The sequence below is a fragment of the Chiloscyllium plagiosum genome, unplaced genomic scaffold (assembly GCF_037043375.1).
Source record: "Chiloscyllium plagiosum isolate Xiang-an unplaced genomic scaffold, Cpla_swu_hap1 HiC_scaffold_6, whole genome shotgun sequence".
NCBI classification, from domain to species: Eukaryota; Metazoa; Chordata; class Chondrichthyes; order Orectolobiformes; family Hemiscylliidae; genus Chiloscyllium; species Chiloscyllium plagiosum.
This window is the reverse complement of record NW_028270144.1, coordinates 107,772,419-107,788,949: the sequence shown is the minus strand read 5'-3', so window position 1 is coordinate 107,788,949 and position 16,531 is coordinate 107,772,419. Positions and strand designations below refer to the sequence as shown.

The following is a 16,531-nucleotide window of genomic DNA, read 5'->3' as shown; positions in this document are numbered from 1 at the left end:
TATAATTGCGGTATACGCTTGTTATTTGAAAATAGGTTTGGTAGATCACCGCCATCTAGATCGCGTGGAGGTGGTTCTAGAGATGGGTGCCACTTTTAATGAAAACTGTCCTGTGGAACTCAGTTGTTTGAGCATTGATGTCAACTGAGGACCAAGCTCCAAGGAAAGGAACTGAAATTTTACAAAGATGACAAGTGTTTAGAAGGATTGTGTCTCTTGGGACTAATGACTTACACATTAAGTGAATTAAGGCAATTTGGGGAATCTGCCCAAAATGTGTAACATACAGCTTATAAATTGACCACAATTTCCTAGTTAATTTATGTTTAATTGGTTTGGCTTCAGTGTCTAGGTAGTTAGCAAGATGGTATTCAGGTTTTATGCTTTGACTGTTGTATAACAAAACTATTTTGTTTTAAATACTGGAATCTTGTGGTTTTATTCTTTCAACAAATGACTAATGTTTTTAAATCAAGTTAATTGAATACAGTACCAGTGCTCAAAATCAAAAGTATGCAGAGCCAGCAACATTCCTAAAATCAATACATAAACGATGGAGAAACTCAGCAAATCTGGTAGCATCTGTTAAGAGAGAAATAGTTGACATTTTAGGAAAATGGCTTTTCTTCAGAAGCGAAGGGAGCTGGGAAATGTTGTTTACATTGCTGACAAAAGAGGAAGAGCAAGTGGTTTTGCTCAAACAAGAATCTCCAGCATTATGTTTCATTTCAGTTGATATAGCATAATTCACTGTAAAAAGTAAAGACTGATGTCCTGAAATACAAAATAATTTGAGGATCAAGTGTGACATTTTTCTCACTCAAGAATTTATGGGTGCTTTCAAACTACAATGGCTACAAATCCAAATACGTAAATGATAGTCACGGACCTCTACATTAAACATATTTCTACTCAAATATTACAGCAAAGAATTAGCAAATACATGACTAGTTTTGTAGTAACATCTACACAGGACAAGAATTCAGGGAATCAAAATGTGCACGTGGAAACCTGTACCTTACACTGTAATTCTCACACCACTTAGAGACACAGGCATATGCCAGCTGAACATTGTAGGTTCAGCTTAAGTACACCTACAACAATATTACCCTCTTCCCAGTGGTCAAAATATTTGTCCATATATTACATGATTAAATATTGAGACTTCCATTTTTGTTATTAAGCATATAACTCTGAAAGTGACCTATACTGTGCTTCACAAATGCCATAATCAGATATATAAAGTGGCTAGTACTGCACCTTTTTAGTGCCAGAGTCAGTTAAAGGTGAGAGTAAACTTGTTTTTAGAGGAAACATCTAAGCAGGTCAAACTTTAAATTAAAAAACAAGTGTGTATAAATTGGTCGTTCTATACTCATTTGTATTAGCCATCTACGCAAATAGTGAACATGGCAAAATACTGTCCATAACATCTTTAAAAACATTCATATTTGGCCTCAGGAAAAGTACCTCTGACTACACTAGACAAGAAAGTAAGTTTATAGAGTAGGACAACTGAGGTAGAGAGAAAAAAAAAACTTTTAAAAAAATCTTAATAGATCGGTAAAGCTAAAATGTGCACAAAAATGGATCAACAATAAACTAACTTGACGAAAAGTTTAATTTGAACAAACACAAAAGTTTCTAGGAAAGAAAGAACATTATATATCTGTTTCCTGATCACAGATTTATGATGCTGCACAAGCATAACATCTACCATACAATTCCCAGTTTAAGAATTCTCAGATGCAGAACATTATAACAAGGGCTGAACAGACTTCTTCTGATCTCTACAGGGTCTTAGATATATGTTCGAGGATGAATCATACGTGCCTGCTCTCAAATCTCAGCAGCCAAGCAAAAAGCTACATTACCAATTGACTGGGACCTGATTACAGGCTAATCCCTAGCTGCAATTGGTTTGAGAGGAATGTTGGAAAAGTAAAAATGCATTCCTCATCAAGTACACAATGGAATCACTTCATCACCTTCTTCTAGCTGTGAACTTAAAATATTAATATGACCACAATATGGGAAAAAAATATTGTAATAAGGCAACACAGAATGTACAATCGCTCTTAAATCCAGTGTATTCACTGGTATCTTACATGGCATTGCAACTTAGAAGATCTTCAATGGTAAAATTGTTTGCTAACATGCAATGAAACATCACAAATTGCTGTTTTAGTAAATCAATGGAAACCATTTCAAACTATATGATGTAACAATGCAATAACTTGCATGTCCAAGTTCAATTTTAGAACTTCAGCCATTTTTCATTCCTTCTCATATCCCTAAATTTACAATTTAGATATATGCTCCAAGCAACAGCCTAACTTTGCAGCTGATAGGAGAGGAAACCACATGCAGATCTTCGAGTTGACATCATGAATATTTTTAGACTCTTTATATGAGGCAAGAACAGTCATCAAGGGGCAAATTGCAATGGTTCCATCACCTGGCTAATTATACAGTTTAAATCAAAATCAGAACAGTCTGCGTGTGAATATCTCAATTATGCTGGTTTACTTATCTATTCATTTGATGGAGTATCCAAACTATAATTTTTAAAAAGGTCATGAAGAAACTAAAGTCATTTTCAGAAGGGATTTTAAAAATCAACGTGATAGCTTGGTAGAAGGACTGCACATTGGACACAGTGAACAAGTAGTGAAGGGGCAGGTAGTGATAATGATCAGGACAGGATGCAGAGCAGGAGGGGAAAGCAGCAGAGAGGAGCAGTGTGTGGGAGAAAGTCGAAAGAGACAGCGAGCAAAGTATTGGCTTGTTTAAAATACAGACTTGAGCATATGCCACAGTTCTTGGCATACATTCACTAAATGACAACAAAATGAAAATGGAGGCTGCACTTTTTTTGCTAAGCTCTGTTATTTATAAACTGTGCTGAAAACACATTATTAGAAAGTGCTTTAAATGGGGGTACCTGCACATAATGAACAGAAATAGGGAAAATACAGATGCCATTAGAGCCAGTCTTGCTTTTGTTTCAACAGTGGACAAATATGAATAGTTTCTTGCTATGCAGTAAATCTCATTCTGCAATTTCCACACTGCATTTTTCTTAAAACTTGCTATTACTTACAGTGAATACGGCCCAGGAGAGTGCTGAATGGCCTCCACCATGCAATAATAAGAGAACAGGCCCATCAGATCCACTTTTGTAGATTCGAAAAGAGTACAAGTGGTTAAGGTTTATTTGCAATATAAAATTAGGGCAAACTGTAAAACAATATATGTATTAGATTGGACTTAAATTGCCTTGCTATGAACAAACATGACACAGATTTGTAACTTAAAGCATTAAAAATTTGTTAGAACATTGTAGCCAATGAATCATACATGATAGATTAAATGAGTGGGCAAAACTACAGCAGGTGGAGATCAATGTGGGAAAGTGTGAAATCACTCAAATTTAGATCCTGAAAAGCTGGATCAGAGTACTTACAGTGTAATGAGAAGATCGAAATGAAGGTCAAAACAGAAAGATAAAAGATCACCATACAAAAGAAATTAAAAAAAGGTTAATCAAGTATGAGGCTGTTATCTAAACAAAACTGGAATACAAAGAAATGGAAGTTACGTTATGGAGCACTAGCTATAGTCTGTTCTGCATTTAGTTCTGGCACCTCACCGTACATGCTGCAGAGTGCAGCACAAATTCAACTGATTGATACGAAAAGGCTAAATTATGAGAACAGGTTGTTCCTTAGTGCATTCTCCACAGCAATGCTTCATCTAATCTGTGATATTACTAACTAATCAGCACTCTTTTCTCGTGTCGTTCAAACTGTTGCGCCCTGAGAATTTAGGCATTCTTGCAGTTTACCGGAGTGTAAAATGAAAACCTTTAACAGCATCCTTCTATTTTTTTTCAGCAATCCCCAAAATTTGTTTGTTTTCCCACAAATAAACAAGATTGAGGGAATTTCTAATTAGGATATATCATATGATCAAAAGATAGGGTAGAATTTGCAAAACGATTTCCTCAGTAGGTGACTCCAGCCCAAGGGGAAGTAATTTCACAGTTAGAGTTAGGCTGTTCAGGAGAAATGTTATAAAAGTAATTCTTCACACAAAAAGGGTCGAGGGAGATTTCTCTCAAAAGGCTGAGATTTTAGGCCAATAATTTGGTCTGTTCTCACAAAAATATTGTTCTCAATATGCTTGCCACCACCAACATTTTAAAATCAAATTACACATTTCTGTGCATCACAAATGTCAGACATGAGCAAGTTTTAGTTTTATTTTTAATACTTCTTAGCTAAAATTTTAAATTATCCAAATTATAATATCTCACAGATAAAGCATTGCTCTAAATAAAAGTAAATAAATTCATAACTATGGTTTCTCAACCCCTTGTTAATCATTTCAGAGAAGCTATACTAATTCTAACATGGACCTTTCCTTTCATCTTTAGCCTGCACATTTGACATGGAGGGTTTCTGTTTTTTGTTTGCACCAATATTTTGTCAAATTTCACATTTTGTTGATCATTTGTTTTTCCAACATCATACAGAAAGAAAATGCAATTTAAAAAAAAAGGCAATTCACTTGAAAAATGAAAAAATGATGTAACCCTTGGTCATAAGTTTCCTGCTAGGATTATGGGAGCAGATTCTTTGAAAAGTTGAATATATATGGTACCATACTTTAATGGTTGCTGTACTAGCAACTGGACTGGTAAGCTCTACTTGCATCCATGGCAACTTGTACCATAACCAGAACACTACCTGGTTAGTGGACCTTTGTAACAACCAAGAAGCGCAAGGAAGGCAGGAAGGATGTGTGTCATCCCCATCCACTTTGGCTGATAGTAACTTTAGTCTGAGACACACACACACACACAACTTGGTTGACTCTTAATGTCATCACAGCAGACAGATGTGAAATACAGATAGTTGGGTAATGAACAAGAAAGCAGTTGTGCTGTTTTATACATCTCACCTTATGCATAAATTTGCTTTGAAGTAGTTAAACCAAAAAAAAATCTTGATGCATACTTCAGTTTGAGAATCCCTTAACGTGGTCTCCCAACTGTTACTCAACAAATTTAAAATCACAAATTAGTTTTGTCTAATATATTGAAAGCATGTTGTTTTCTCAATCTGAACACATTACATTCTCCAACTGGCAACACCAGCAACATAAAATAGTCATAATCTAGTCCACTGACATTAGATATTTGTCCTGGATGTGAACACCTTATTTTGCAAATTTAATCCTGAAGTTCACATTGCAATGTCAAGTGAGGCAATGCAGGTTTTAAAGAAAATTATTTTAAATTTGAAAGCTAAAAGAGATCAGCAAGAACAAGGATAAATGACCAACAAAACTAGTGAGAGAGAAAGGATACAGGTCAAACAGCATTCTGAACAAGAATATGAAGGTTTATGAACCTTTCATCATCTTTGGGTAACAACAGCATGACTGAACTACCTCTTAAATATAGAGGTATTTATATAGAGTCATTTGAACACTACTCAGTCCAATTTTTTTTTACAAGAAAAAAAAGTATAGGTCAGATAAAGTGCCTATTTATTGCAACCAAAATTAGATGAATCCAAATAATAATGTCTTTAAAGTGAATGCTCCATCAAGCAAAAAGTTTCATCGTATAAATCTTCACACATCGCACTTTTAAAAGATATATCTTCACTAGTTCCATCTGTAGTTATGACATCTTCCATCATTTCAAAGTAATTATTCCAGGCCACAGGGGAGAAATCCCGCTTTCTTCCAGGACTGCAACAAAGTGACACAAACCATCAGCTAAAAGTGGAATTCATGCCATTTTAGTGTACATTTAATCTTTTGAGGGCCCTGTTGCTTTACAGTTACAAACAAGATTTTAAAAATTTATCTTAAGAATATTCTAGATTTAGGAAAAGATATTTTAACAGGGCTTCTCAATATTCAGGAATCAGAGGTCACAGGAAAATATCACTTTGTTCCATGTTAACTCAACATTCAAAGTCACAACTATAACATTGTGTTTAGCAATGCACTGATATTTGGAATATACAAAGTGCTGCCAGTCTCAAACTTACAGTTTTAAGGAGATGAGCTACCTCCAGTTAACATGTTGTGGACTCTTATTGGCTGAATTATGCAGGAGGATTGTTGGCAAATGGCACAAAATTCAATGTGGGCTGAACATTTAGAGGTGAATGGAATGGATGAAGGATAGATAGAAAGAGCAAAATCTTAAAAAATTTGAAACTTGTAATACCTTTTATGACTACCAGATCTTTCAAAGTACTTTGGCAAAATATTCACTATTGTAATGCAGGAAAGGCTCCAGCCAATTTGCAATTCCCAAAAACATGTGATAATGACCTGGTAATCTGTTTCTATCATGTCAATTAAAGAATAAATATTACCCAGGCCACAGTGAACAGCTTCCCTGCCCTCCTCAAAAAAATTGGGGGTGGGGGAGAAGGAGGTGTTTCAGACTGACTTCCCAAATATGGTACTACTGCAATGTCACTTCAGTCTTTTGATTTTGGTGTTCAAGTCTTGAAGTGGGACCAGAACCTGCTGACTCAGAAGCCAAAGTGACACTAAAATGAACCAAGACATCAGGATAGCAAAAACAAATATTAAAAATGGGACTCTCTAGTTGAACATTCCATTTCAGAGACCACCTAATCACTTAAGAAATTCAACACCATCCATTACTTAGCAGTAACAATATAGCATGGTATTAAATATGTGATAAGGTCAGCATTCTATCCTTTCATCTTCAAGACCAAGGATCCAACCCACATTAGAAGCCTTCTCTTTCTGCTGACTACAAATACCTGACATGAAGTAACTTAGGGTAATCTCAACTCACTTCTTTGTGGGATTGAAAGAAAAAGTATAAAACTGCCCTTTATTTGGCAATCTTACTGAAGGGACATTGCAGTGATTATCAAAGTTATGAAATTGTCACAAACTCGGTAGAATAAGGGATCTTTTTAACAATTTGGTTACGCTTAATGATGAAATAGAAATGCTTTTCATTGGCCAATATTGATACAGAAAACATAAATCATCATTTGTTGCACTGGGTGCTTTTTATAAGTCAACTAGTAGGTTTTAAGCAACTGAATCACTACACAGTCTGCTTATGAAACTATACCACCATGCTGCTGCTTTAACACCTATTTTTTAAGCAGGATGTATCTTATAAGAAACAAAAGATCTAATTAAATGTTTTATTGGAATTTGAGGACTGAAATCTAACTTGGATTTCTGATGATACAATACAGTTAAAAACAATTAAAACTTCTCTCAATAATTTTAAGAATTAGTTATTCATAAAATGCATCCACCGCTCCATACAATCAAATCTAATTTCTTAAATTTTTTCCTATTTCTTGTAATATAGCTGAATGTGTCAACAGCAGAATTCCTAGCTATTCACGACACAAAATTGTGTGGGAAACAAAATGAGTTGGTGGACAATACGATCCTTCTGAAACTTGACACTTGGTCGAAATAGAAGTTATATTTAATGTGGAAAAACCATGGTCATATAAACTGTAGGTTCAAAAAATTCAAAAAATTACATTACACAATGAATGAAGAAGATTAATGAGTTGAAAATGAAGCAGAATAGTTGTTAAAAAAACACAAAAATCTTCACAAGTATATCAATTTGAGTCATACATTAATAATCTCCACTAAATGACAGGAAATCCAAAAATCTGTTTAAATACGTGAGTAATACCACTAAGGATACAGCAGCTCGTCACAATGCAGTTAGCAATTAAGAAAATACATAAGGTAAAACAAACACCCACATTTATGGTGAGAACCATGAATGTAGAAAAAAAAGAATTGAGATTGCTCAAATGTAGAAAAGAGATTGAATGAATATAGGGCTCATGCTGTTAAGAGAATAGAGTTAAATAAAGTGCAAGCTGATGAATGCACTGAACTAATTCTACAATATAAAATTATAGTTGATGTGAAGATATAATGGACTAGTCTGTGAATATGTTGAATCTCCCAAGCTTTCTGGTTTCAAAATCAGAAAATCTCACTATGCATTATTCCACAAAAAAGTGCAAATTATTTGTCTTTCCATTTAACATCAGGTTGTTACAGGACCAAATTTTTCATTGGCTCCCTAAGAGATTAGTGCGTAAAAATAAAACAAATGGGATTGAGGGCAACGTGAGGACTGCAGATGTTAGAGATCTGAGTTGAAGAGTGTGGTGCTGAAAAAGCACTGTCAGGTAGCATTCGAGGAGCAGGAGAATCGACGTTTCCGGCTTAAGCCCTGCATGAGGAAAAGTAGATTCTCCTGCTCCTCGGATGCCACCTGACTGGCTGTGCACTTCCAGCGCCACACTTCGACTTGGATGGAGGGTAACGTGGAGATAGATAGAAGCTGTAAATTGAGAGTGCAGAATGTGCAACAGACCTGAGAGTCTTTGTACATCAGTCATTGAAGGTAAGCATGCAGGTGTAGCAGGTGGTAAAGAAAGCAAATGGCATGTTGATATTCATAGTGAGATTAGAGTACAGGAGCAAAGATGTCTTGCTACATTAATAAAGGGCCTGGGTGAGACCACAGCTGAAATATTGTGTGCACTTTTGGCTTCCTTATCTTAGGAAAGGTGTTGCTGTAGAAGGAGTGCAGCAAAGGTTTACCAGATTGATCCTGGAATGGCAGGACTGACATTTGAGGAGAGGTTGAATCGGTAAGGATATATCGGCTGGAGTTCAAAACAATGAGGGGGAAATTGCACACAGGTCTATAAAATTCTAACAGGACGAGACAGGGTAGATTCAAGGAGGATGATCATAATGACAGGGGAGCCCAGAACAAGGGGTCACAGTCTGAGGATACGGGTAAACAATTGAGGACTGAGAAGAGAAATGTCTTCATCTAGAGAGTGGTAAGCCGGAGGAATTTGCCATTACAGAAAGTAGTCCAGCCAAAACATTGTATGATTTCATGAACAAGTTGGTTGTAGCACTCTGGGGCTAAGGGAAGAAAGGGCATGGAGGAAAAGGATGAACAAGCTATCAAAGTGCACTAATCAGACACGACCATAACAAATGGCTAAGCTGGCATCAAGAATCAAATGCCCATTTGTGTTCTTATTTTCTATGTTTCTAGGTCCAAACCAATTCTTCACATCCCAGATTATGGAACACTTAACTGAGGTTCCAGTTATCTTCAAAGTTTTCACTGATATCCCTTCACAAAGTCAAGTGCCTTTTCTATTTGTCCTATCTTAAGAATCTTACACATCTGAAAATAAATTAAAATCAAGAACTGAAAATGCTGGAGATCTGAAATAAAAACAGAAATTGGTGTAGAAACTAAGCAGATCTGGCAACATCAATGAAGAGAAAACCGAGTTAACATTTCGGGTCCATTTACCTTTCTTCAGAATTCCACTGATGCTATCAGAAGTGCAGAGTTTCTCCAGCTTTTTTTTCCTTGACTTCAGAATGCCCTGACATGTTATAGTCATGAAGTACTTTTGATATCTAAAAACTGCAGTTATAACTTAGGAAATTGGCAGCTAAGATCCCACAAATGACTAAAATGAATGTTTCAGCCATTGGATCAAAAATATTCATTGGCAATGGTATCAGGGGAATGCCCATCACTTATGTAAATGAATCATCAAAAATTTGCATTTAATTTTTTGTATTTCCTTCTGCATTTCACTTGCTTTTCATTCACAGAGAAGTTTTTAAATTCATGTTCGATTGTGTCCACTTCATTCTCTGGACTTTAGAAATAATTGAATACCGGGTAGACACAAACACTGACTGACTTGATTATTGACTGATAAATCTCAAATTCAAATTTCACCATGTCTCTATCTTCTGAATTTTGTATCCTCAAATTCTTTTATACCAGGTCAATATGAGCAAATTTTTAGAGCCCTTTTGAAGGCTATTTTAATAAAAATTGAACAAATCTAACAATATCCTAACAAAATACCACATAATACTAACAGGAAAACTATAACTGCAAATTAGTAAAATAAAAGCTAAAGAATATTTAAGACCTGATAAGCCATCACACTAAGTACATAATGAATCTGTATACTGTTTTGATATAGAATTTGTAATTTCTGTTCAACTTCAGCTTGTAATGTTAAAATATTAAATTGGACTCACTCTCTGGATATTAACGTATTATTAAAGGGTTAAACTGCACTGTCTGAACATTCTGGAAATGGGTGGGGACGACATTCATGCAGGAATGTAGATGACTCCAACTCCATTTAGACAATTATTTTCCACAACTCCCCTACTATTCAATTCAAATAGCCATCTCCCGGCCAATCAGGTTCGCTTGCGTGATCATCCCCAAAACTGAAGCCTATCAAACTGGGGAAATAGTGAAGCCAGAACTCATCTGCAGCAACCCCCCCGCCACCCGCCACCCACCACCCCCCCCCCCCCCCCCCCCGCCCACCAAGCAAGCAAGGACATATCACACCTACATTGTCTTGTGGAATCACTGGGTCAGGAAATCATCTGCATAATGATACCCAGGATTAGAGCATTTACATTTGCGTTATCTCAAAGGATGATCTCATCCTATCATTGTACCTGGCATAACACATGGTTATGAGGGAGGGGGAGCGGCCAGGGTATCTGTGAGCATTACCAACTGACCTGTATAAAGGGGATGTATTTTCTTTGCTCGGGATCTCTTCTGACTCAACTTTGCATGTCTGTGAAGTGTCAGAGGGGTCATGTAGCATGCACAAGCTTTAATAAACATTAACTGTTTGCAGAAGTTGGTGTGCGAATTGCATCTTATGTGTGAAACCTCGCACGGTGGCACAGTGGTTAGCACTGCTGCCTCACAGCGCCAGAGACCTGGGTTCAATTCCCGCCTCAGGCGACTGACTCTGTGGAGTTTGCATGTTCTCCCCCTGTCTGCGTGGGCTTCCTCCGGGTGCTCCGGTTTCCTCCCACAGACCAAAAATGTGCAGGTTAGGTGAATCGGCCATACTAAATTGTCCGTAGTGTTCGATGAAGGGATAAATGTAGGGGAATGGGTCTGGGTGGGTTGCGCTTCGGCGGGTCAGTGTGGGCTTGTTGGGCCGAAGGGCCTGTTTCCACACTGTAAGTAATATAATCTAAAAGAACCTAACAAGCTGAAGCTGTAGAATCAGAATCATACTGCACAGAATTAGACCATGCAATTATTGTGTTTGTGATGGCTGTTTGAAATTAGTGTTCTACTATATGTCAGAAATATTTCCCATAGCCTAGTATTTTTCCTTTCAAGTATTTATCTGATTATCTTTTGAAAGTTAATTTTGAATCTAGTTCTGCCATTCTTCCAGACAGTGCATTTCAGTTTACGAATACCTCCCTGTATTTTTTTTTGATTTGAGCAGCCTCAGATTCCAGATAATTGATAAAAAAAAACTAATGTCCACTGGTTACTCATCTTTCTATGGCTGCAAACAGTTTCCCCTTATTAAAATCCTTTATAATTTTGAACGCACCTTATCAAATCTCCTTTCCTTGTTTTTAATTGGAATAATGTCTGTTCATCCACTCTTTTCACACAACCAATGGCTTTTATCCTTGGTAATCTCATTGCAAACATGTAAAGTCTGGTATTTAAATGCTGGCAATTTAAAAAGATACATACTGTCCACAAAGATTAGATTAGATTCCCTACAGTGTGGAAACAGGCCCTTCGGCCCAACCAGTCTACACCAACCCTCCAAAGAGTAACCCACCCAGACCCATTTCCCTCTGACTAATGCACCTAACACTGGGAACCCTCCAACCACAGGGGATGAACTTGGACTTCACCAGTTTCTTCATCCCCCCTCCCCCCACCTTGTCTCAGCCGAATCCCTCCAGCCCGGCACCGCCTTCCTGACCTGCAGTCTCCTTCTTGACCTCTCCGCCTCCATCCTACTCCGACCTATCACCCTCACCTTGACCTCTTTCCACCTATCACATTTCCAACGCCCCTCCTCCAAGTCCCTCCTCCCTACCTTTTATCTTCTCCTGCTGAACACTCTCTGCTCATTCCTGAAGAAGGGCCTGTGCCCGAAACGTCGAATCTCCTGTTCCCTGGATGCTGCCTGACCTGTTCCAGCAATAAAGTTTCAACTTTGATCTCCAGCATCTGCAGACCTCACTTTCTCCACCTAACACTATGGGCAATTTAGCATGGCCAGTTCACCTGACCTGCACATCCTTGGACTGTGGGAGGAAACCAGAGCACCCGGAGGAAACCCACGCAGACACAGGGAGAATGTGCAGTCAACAGAGTCTGGAATTGAACCTGGGACTCTGGTGCTGTGAGGCAGCAGTACTAACCACTGAGCCACTGTGCCGCTAACAACAAAGAAAAAAAGTTAACAGTTCAGAGGTCTGGCTGTATGATGCATCTCGTAAGCTATGCAGCTGGTTCTTTCCAATGCAGTGTTAAAGCCAGGATTCACAAAGTATAGGGTAGTTGAAAATTAAATATGACTTGAACTGCGTAAAGCCAAGTTACAAATTGTGCACTACAGGTACACACCAATGCTGAAAGTAATATTTTAGTTTCTGGACCAAGCATTGCTCTTTACATACGCATCACAGGTGGAAACAATTTAAGGTAACGTATTCCATAAAATGTATGTTGAGAACACCTTACAGACTTTCCCATCGTGTTTTGGAATGAATGTGTTTTTAAAAAAAAGGCCAAATGACAATGTTGCATTGTTCTTGTTGATGTCAACACAGACATTTCATAGTGGTATATACAGACTTAAAATTTAACCTCTGGTTGTTAGAACCAAAATATTTTTCATAGTTAAAATGTTTTTTAAGAACGAAATATGGACCAATTTGCATTGGTCACCTGATAGGTCTCACAAAGCTTTTCTCAATATGGGCAGAATAAATGAAGTCATCACAACTGAAATGACCATTTTGTCCAAAGACAACGAAACCACGCAATCAAATCAGCATCGAGAAAATCAGATCTCTCCTTCCTCTTATGAAATAAAAAGCTCACCTTCCAGTTAGCCATCTTGGAAAGAAAATGAATTCAGACTTCAGATTACACATTTAACTATAGTTCATTTTCTGCTTTTGCGCACCAGAACAGACAGAAAGAAAAACTGAATTATAAGCAAGACTCTCCTGGCTCATTGTCTCATCCTAGAAAACAGCAGACAGTTAAAAACCAAATGGGAAAATAATTACTCAGAACTCAGATACTTTGTCACAACTAAAGCATACTAGTCAACAAATAAAAGCCTCAGGTTACACCAACTCAAGAACTCCATGAACCAGACACTCTCCCCTTTAAATGTGGCATTAAAATTGCTCTTCTTTCATTAAAAAAAACAGGAAGAGTGTGGGAGGAGGGAGAGTGTTAACTGATTGTTCAAAAGAAATATTTGTTGCAAACAACAACAAAAAAAAATGGCAGTTCAATCACATTCTGATCTAAACATAACACCAAGGTAAGCAGTGAGCTACAAACCTTTTAGGTGCAAATTAAATGCTGAAGATATTCCAAAATAAATGCTGCTCCAATGAATAGTATAAATTAGATTCAAAAATCATCATAAAGATTCATCATAAAGACTTCATCATAAAGATTCAGCCTCAACCAGAACACTAATCATTTCAGTTCAACTCAAACAGCATCTCACACATATAATCATTAAATAGCTTCCCTTTTCTAGCAAAATTGAAATGGTCTATTTAAGTTGATTCTGAATAAAACACAATAAAAGTGTTAGAATTGTTAAGTGACAAGACTTAAATGATACCTGTCTCACTGCGCTACTCAACACAGAAGAAGGAATCAAGAGAGAGTCAGCTAATACCAAAACACATGTGGATCAAAGTATGCAAAAACAATCCTTCCTCGCAATCTGCACTGTCACCATTTCTAGTTGAGAACATAAGAGATAATAGGAGTAGGCCATACAGCCCCTTGAGTCTACTGCACCATTCAAGATTAATCTGATTTTAGCAACAACTCAGCTTACATGTGTGATGCATGTAACCCTCAACTCTCCTGTAATCTTTTCACCTCAACATTTGACATTTTCAATGACTCAACCTTCAGAACTCTGGGATAGAGGATTCCAATGATCACAATCCTCCAAAGAGATTACTCTTCATCTTTGTTTTAAAAGAGCAACCTCTGAATTCAGAAACTATGCGCCCCAGTTCTGGATTCTGAAAATAGAACTGATGAAATGTCATAGATTTAATGTTAACTGTTTTTCTCTCTCTACAGTATTTTCAGTATTCTGATTTTACTTTAGAAATCCAGTAACGATAGTATGTTGCTTTTGTCAAATAAGATTAAGTATTGCCTCTACATTGTTCAATCACAAGCTGTATATAGCATGTAGTACAGATAAAAACTGAATTTTTCCACTTACATTTTAAAAAAATTAATACTATAGTTTGCTTTAAAAAGGAGGAAGAAAGCATCAATCCGTAGGTCGTACTGAAGTCCATACTGTAAGCAATTAAAAAAAGAACTAAGTTAAACTTGCATCATCCGTCCTACTCGTCTCTGTTGAAGAGATGTATTGAAATGGCAAAACAAGGTTAAGTTTATTTAACTGTACATCTACGAGATATTACAAGTGATTTTTCAAACAATCTCAAATCAACCAAACTACAGAAAATAAAACCACAGTTCCGATTGATTTAAAGTCATCTCAAAAACTGACTAGTGTAGGGAATCAGCAAGAAAACAAACAGAATCGACAGTTTGAATTTAAAAACCTAACGTGCACACTAACCCCATTCTCATTTTAGCTCCAGAGTGGGGACCTGACGGCATCGGTGGTCGCGACGGCAATTTACTCAAGAACAATTCTTTCTCTAAAGAAGACATGTTTCATAGACATGAAATGTTTTAAAATAAAATTAATAATCTTGTCAAATTAATGCCACAGCTCTTCAGAAGCGACTGCTCCAGTCTTTATACTTATAGGCGCCACATATATACCAATGCAGCCTCGCCAATAGTGAACACTGGGATTAAATACAAATTGTTAAAAGTCCTGTCTATATTCCTGAAGATGGCCTACTCCTCCAGTAGGAGAGGCGGTTGTTGCGCTGATACCTCACTGCTGGGATTTGTAGTCCTCCCAGTGACCTTTGTCAGCAATTGGACACTGCACCGCAGAGTAAGAGGACTACATTTACCATGATGCCATTTACCACATTACGTAATGGTCAACCAGCACCGGATGTCTGTTTAGTATTCTGGAAGTTATAGGTTTTATATTTAGATTCCGGCGCGCCGTTGCCCTGGTTACCACTTTGAATTTTAACGGAAGTTCTGGTCTTGCCAGCTGCTTGATGCCATCACGGGTCATCGAATTTTGAGGGGGAGGAATAAATTCGCATTACAAGTATTGCGGATGTTAGAAATTTGAAACAAACGCACAATGCTGGAAAAACCCAGCAGGTTTGGCAGCCTCTGTGCAAAGAGAAACAGATTTAACGTTTCGAGTCCGGTATGACTTTTTTCAAAACAGTGAGCGCATTGCTGTTTGAACAGACTGAATTAATTTACAAGTTAGTCGAATTTGAACAGAAAACTCATCATATTATCGCTCACGATGACCGATTCCAGATACTGTATTTCCAGCTGCAGAATACCTCTTATTTTTCAATGTAACACCTTTCACACAACATTGTGAGAAGCCCAAGGGAGTAGGGAGGATGCCCGCTGTGGAGATGGGTTTCCAGTAGGTTCTCCCAGTACCAGTTTCAACCAGCAGCAATGGAAGCAAGGCATGTCTGAATAGATACGGAGATCGTCCTAGAGCAGCCAAGCAGGAAACCCTTCTGGAGGGTGAAGGAAATTTTAAAATGACAGCTAAAGTCATATTGAAAATTTTAATTACTCCCAGATAAGGGAGCTTCTGAATCCTGCTATGCCATTCAACCCAATCCTGCCTTATCTTCTGCCACCCCTTTTTGCCTGATCCAGATATTCTCGATTTATAAAGAAAATCAAAAATCTAGCCATACCTTTGTTTAAGGCAATTAGGCGATTGTTTGGCAAGAAAAATGATCACATTTTACCTGTTTTGAATGTCAATTTTGAATTGCTAATTGCTTCTAAATGTATTCTTGTAAGTTAATCACCTGTGGAAGTCTAATAATTGGCACTAATAGGAAATATGTTATTATGAAGCTTCCACTCAGTCACTAACTTTACAGAATTGTTAGGGTACAGAAAGATCGTAATCAGCCTTTTGTATGCCTGCGCTAGCTGGAAGATGATGAAGGAAAGAGCTCATTAACTTAGGTTTATTAGTGAAAGTCATTACATAAATGGGAGGTGATAAAAAGTAATGTATGACAAAATCCAATTGTCAATTTCAATTCATACTCTGTAAGCCTGCAGCGTGTGAAAATTGTAGCAAAAACAGAGGATATTCTACATTCATTACATCTGTTTCTGCCCAGTATTGAGGGCTGTTGTCTGCAGCCTCAGGAGTTGGTCAGCTCATCTAGAGAAGACCAAGACTGGATG

At 37.4% G+C, this 16,531-nt stretch overlaps 1 protein-coding gene across 1 annotated transcript in view; it reads right to left on the bottom strand.

Annotated features, from left to right (window-relative positions):
• Positions 1 to 15,063, bottom strand: part of ppme1 (protein phosphatase methylesterase 1) — a 57,630-nt gene extending 42,567 nt beyond the window's left edge. Inside the window, exons 1-3 of the mRNA XM_043692208.2 lie at positions 14,781 to 15,063; positions 5,670 to 5,763; positions 3,104 to 3,196 (exon numbers count right to left, since the gene is read on the bottom strand). Coding sequence (XP_043548143.1) covers positions 3,104 to 3,196; positions 5,670 to 5,763; positions 14,781 to 14,875 — 282 coding nt within the window. The 5' untranslated portion in view covers positions 14,876 to 15,063. The remainder of the gene's footprint in view (positions 1 to 3,103; positions 3,197 to 5,669; positions 5,764 to 14,780) is intronic.
• Between the last annotated feature and the right edge of the window lie 1,468 nt (positions 15,064 to 16,531).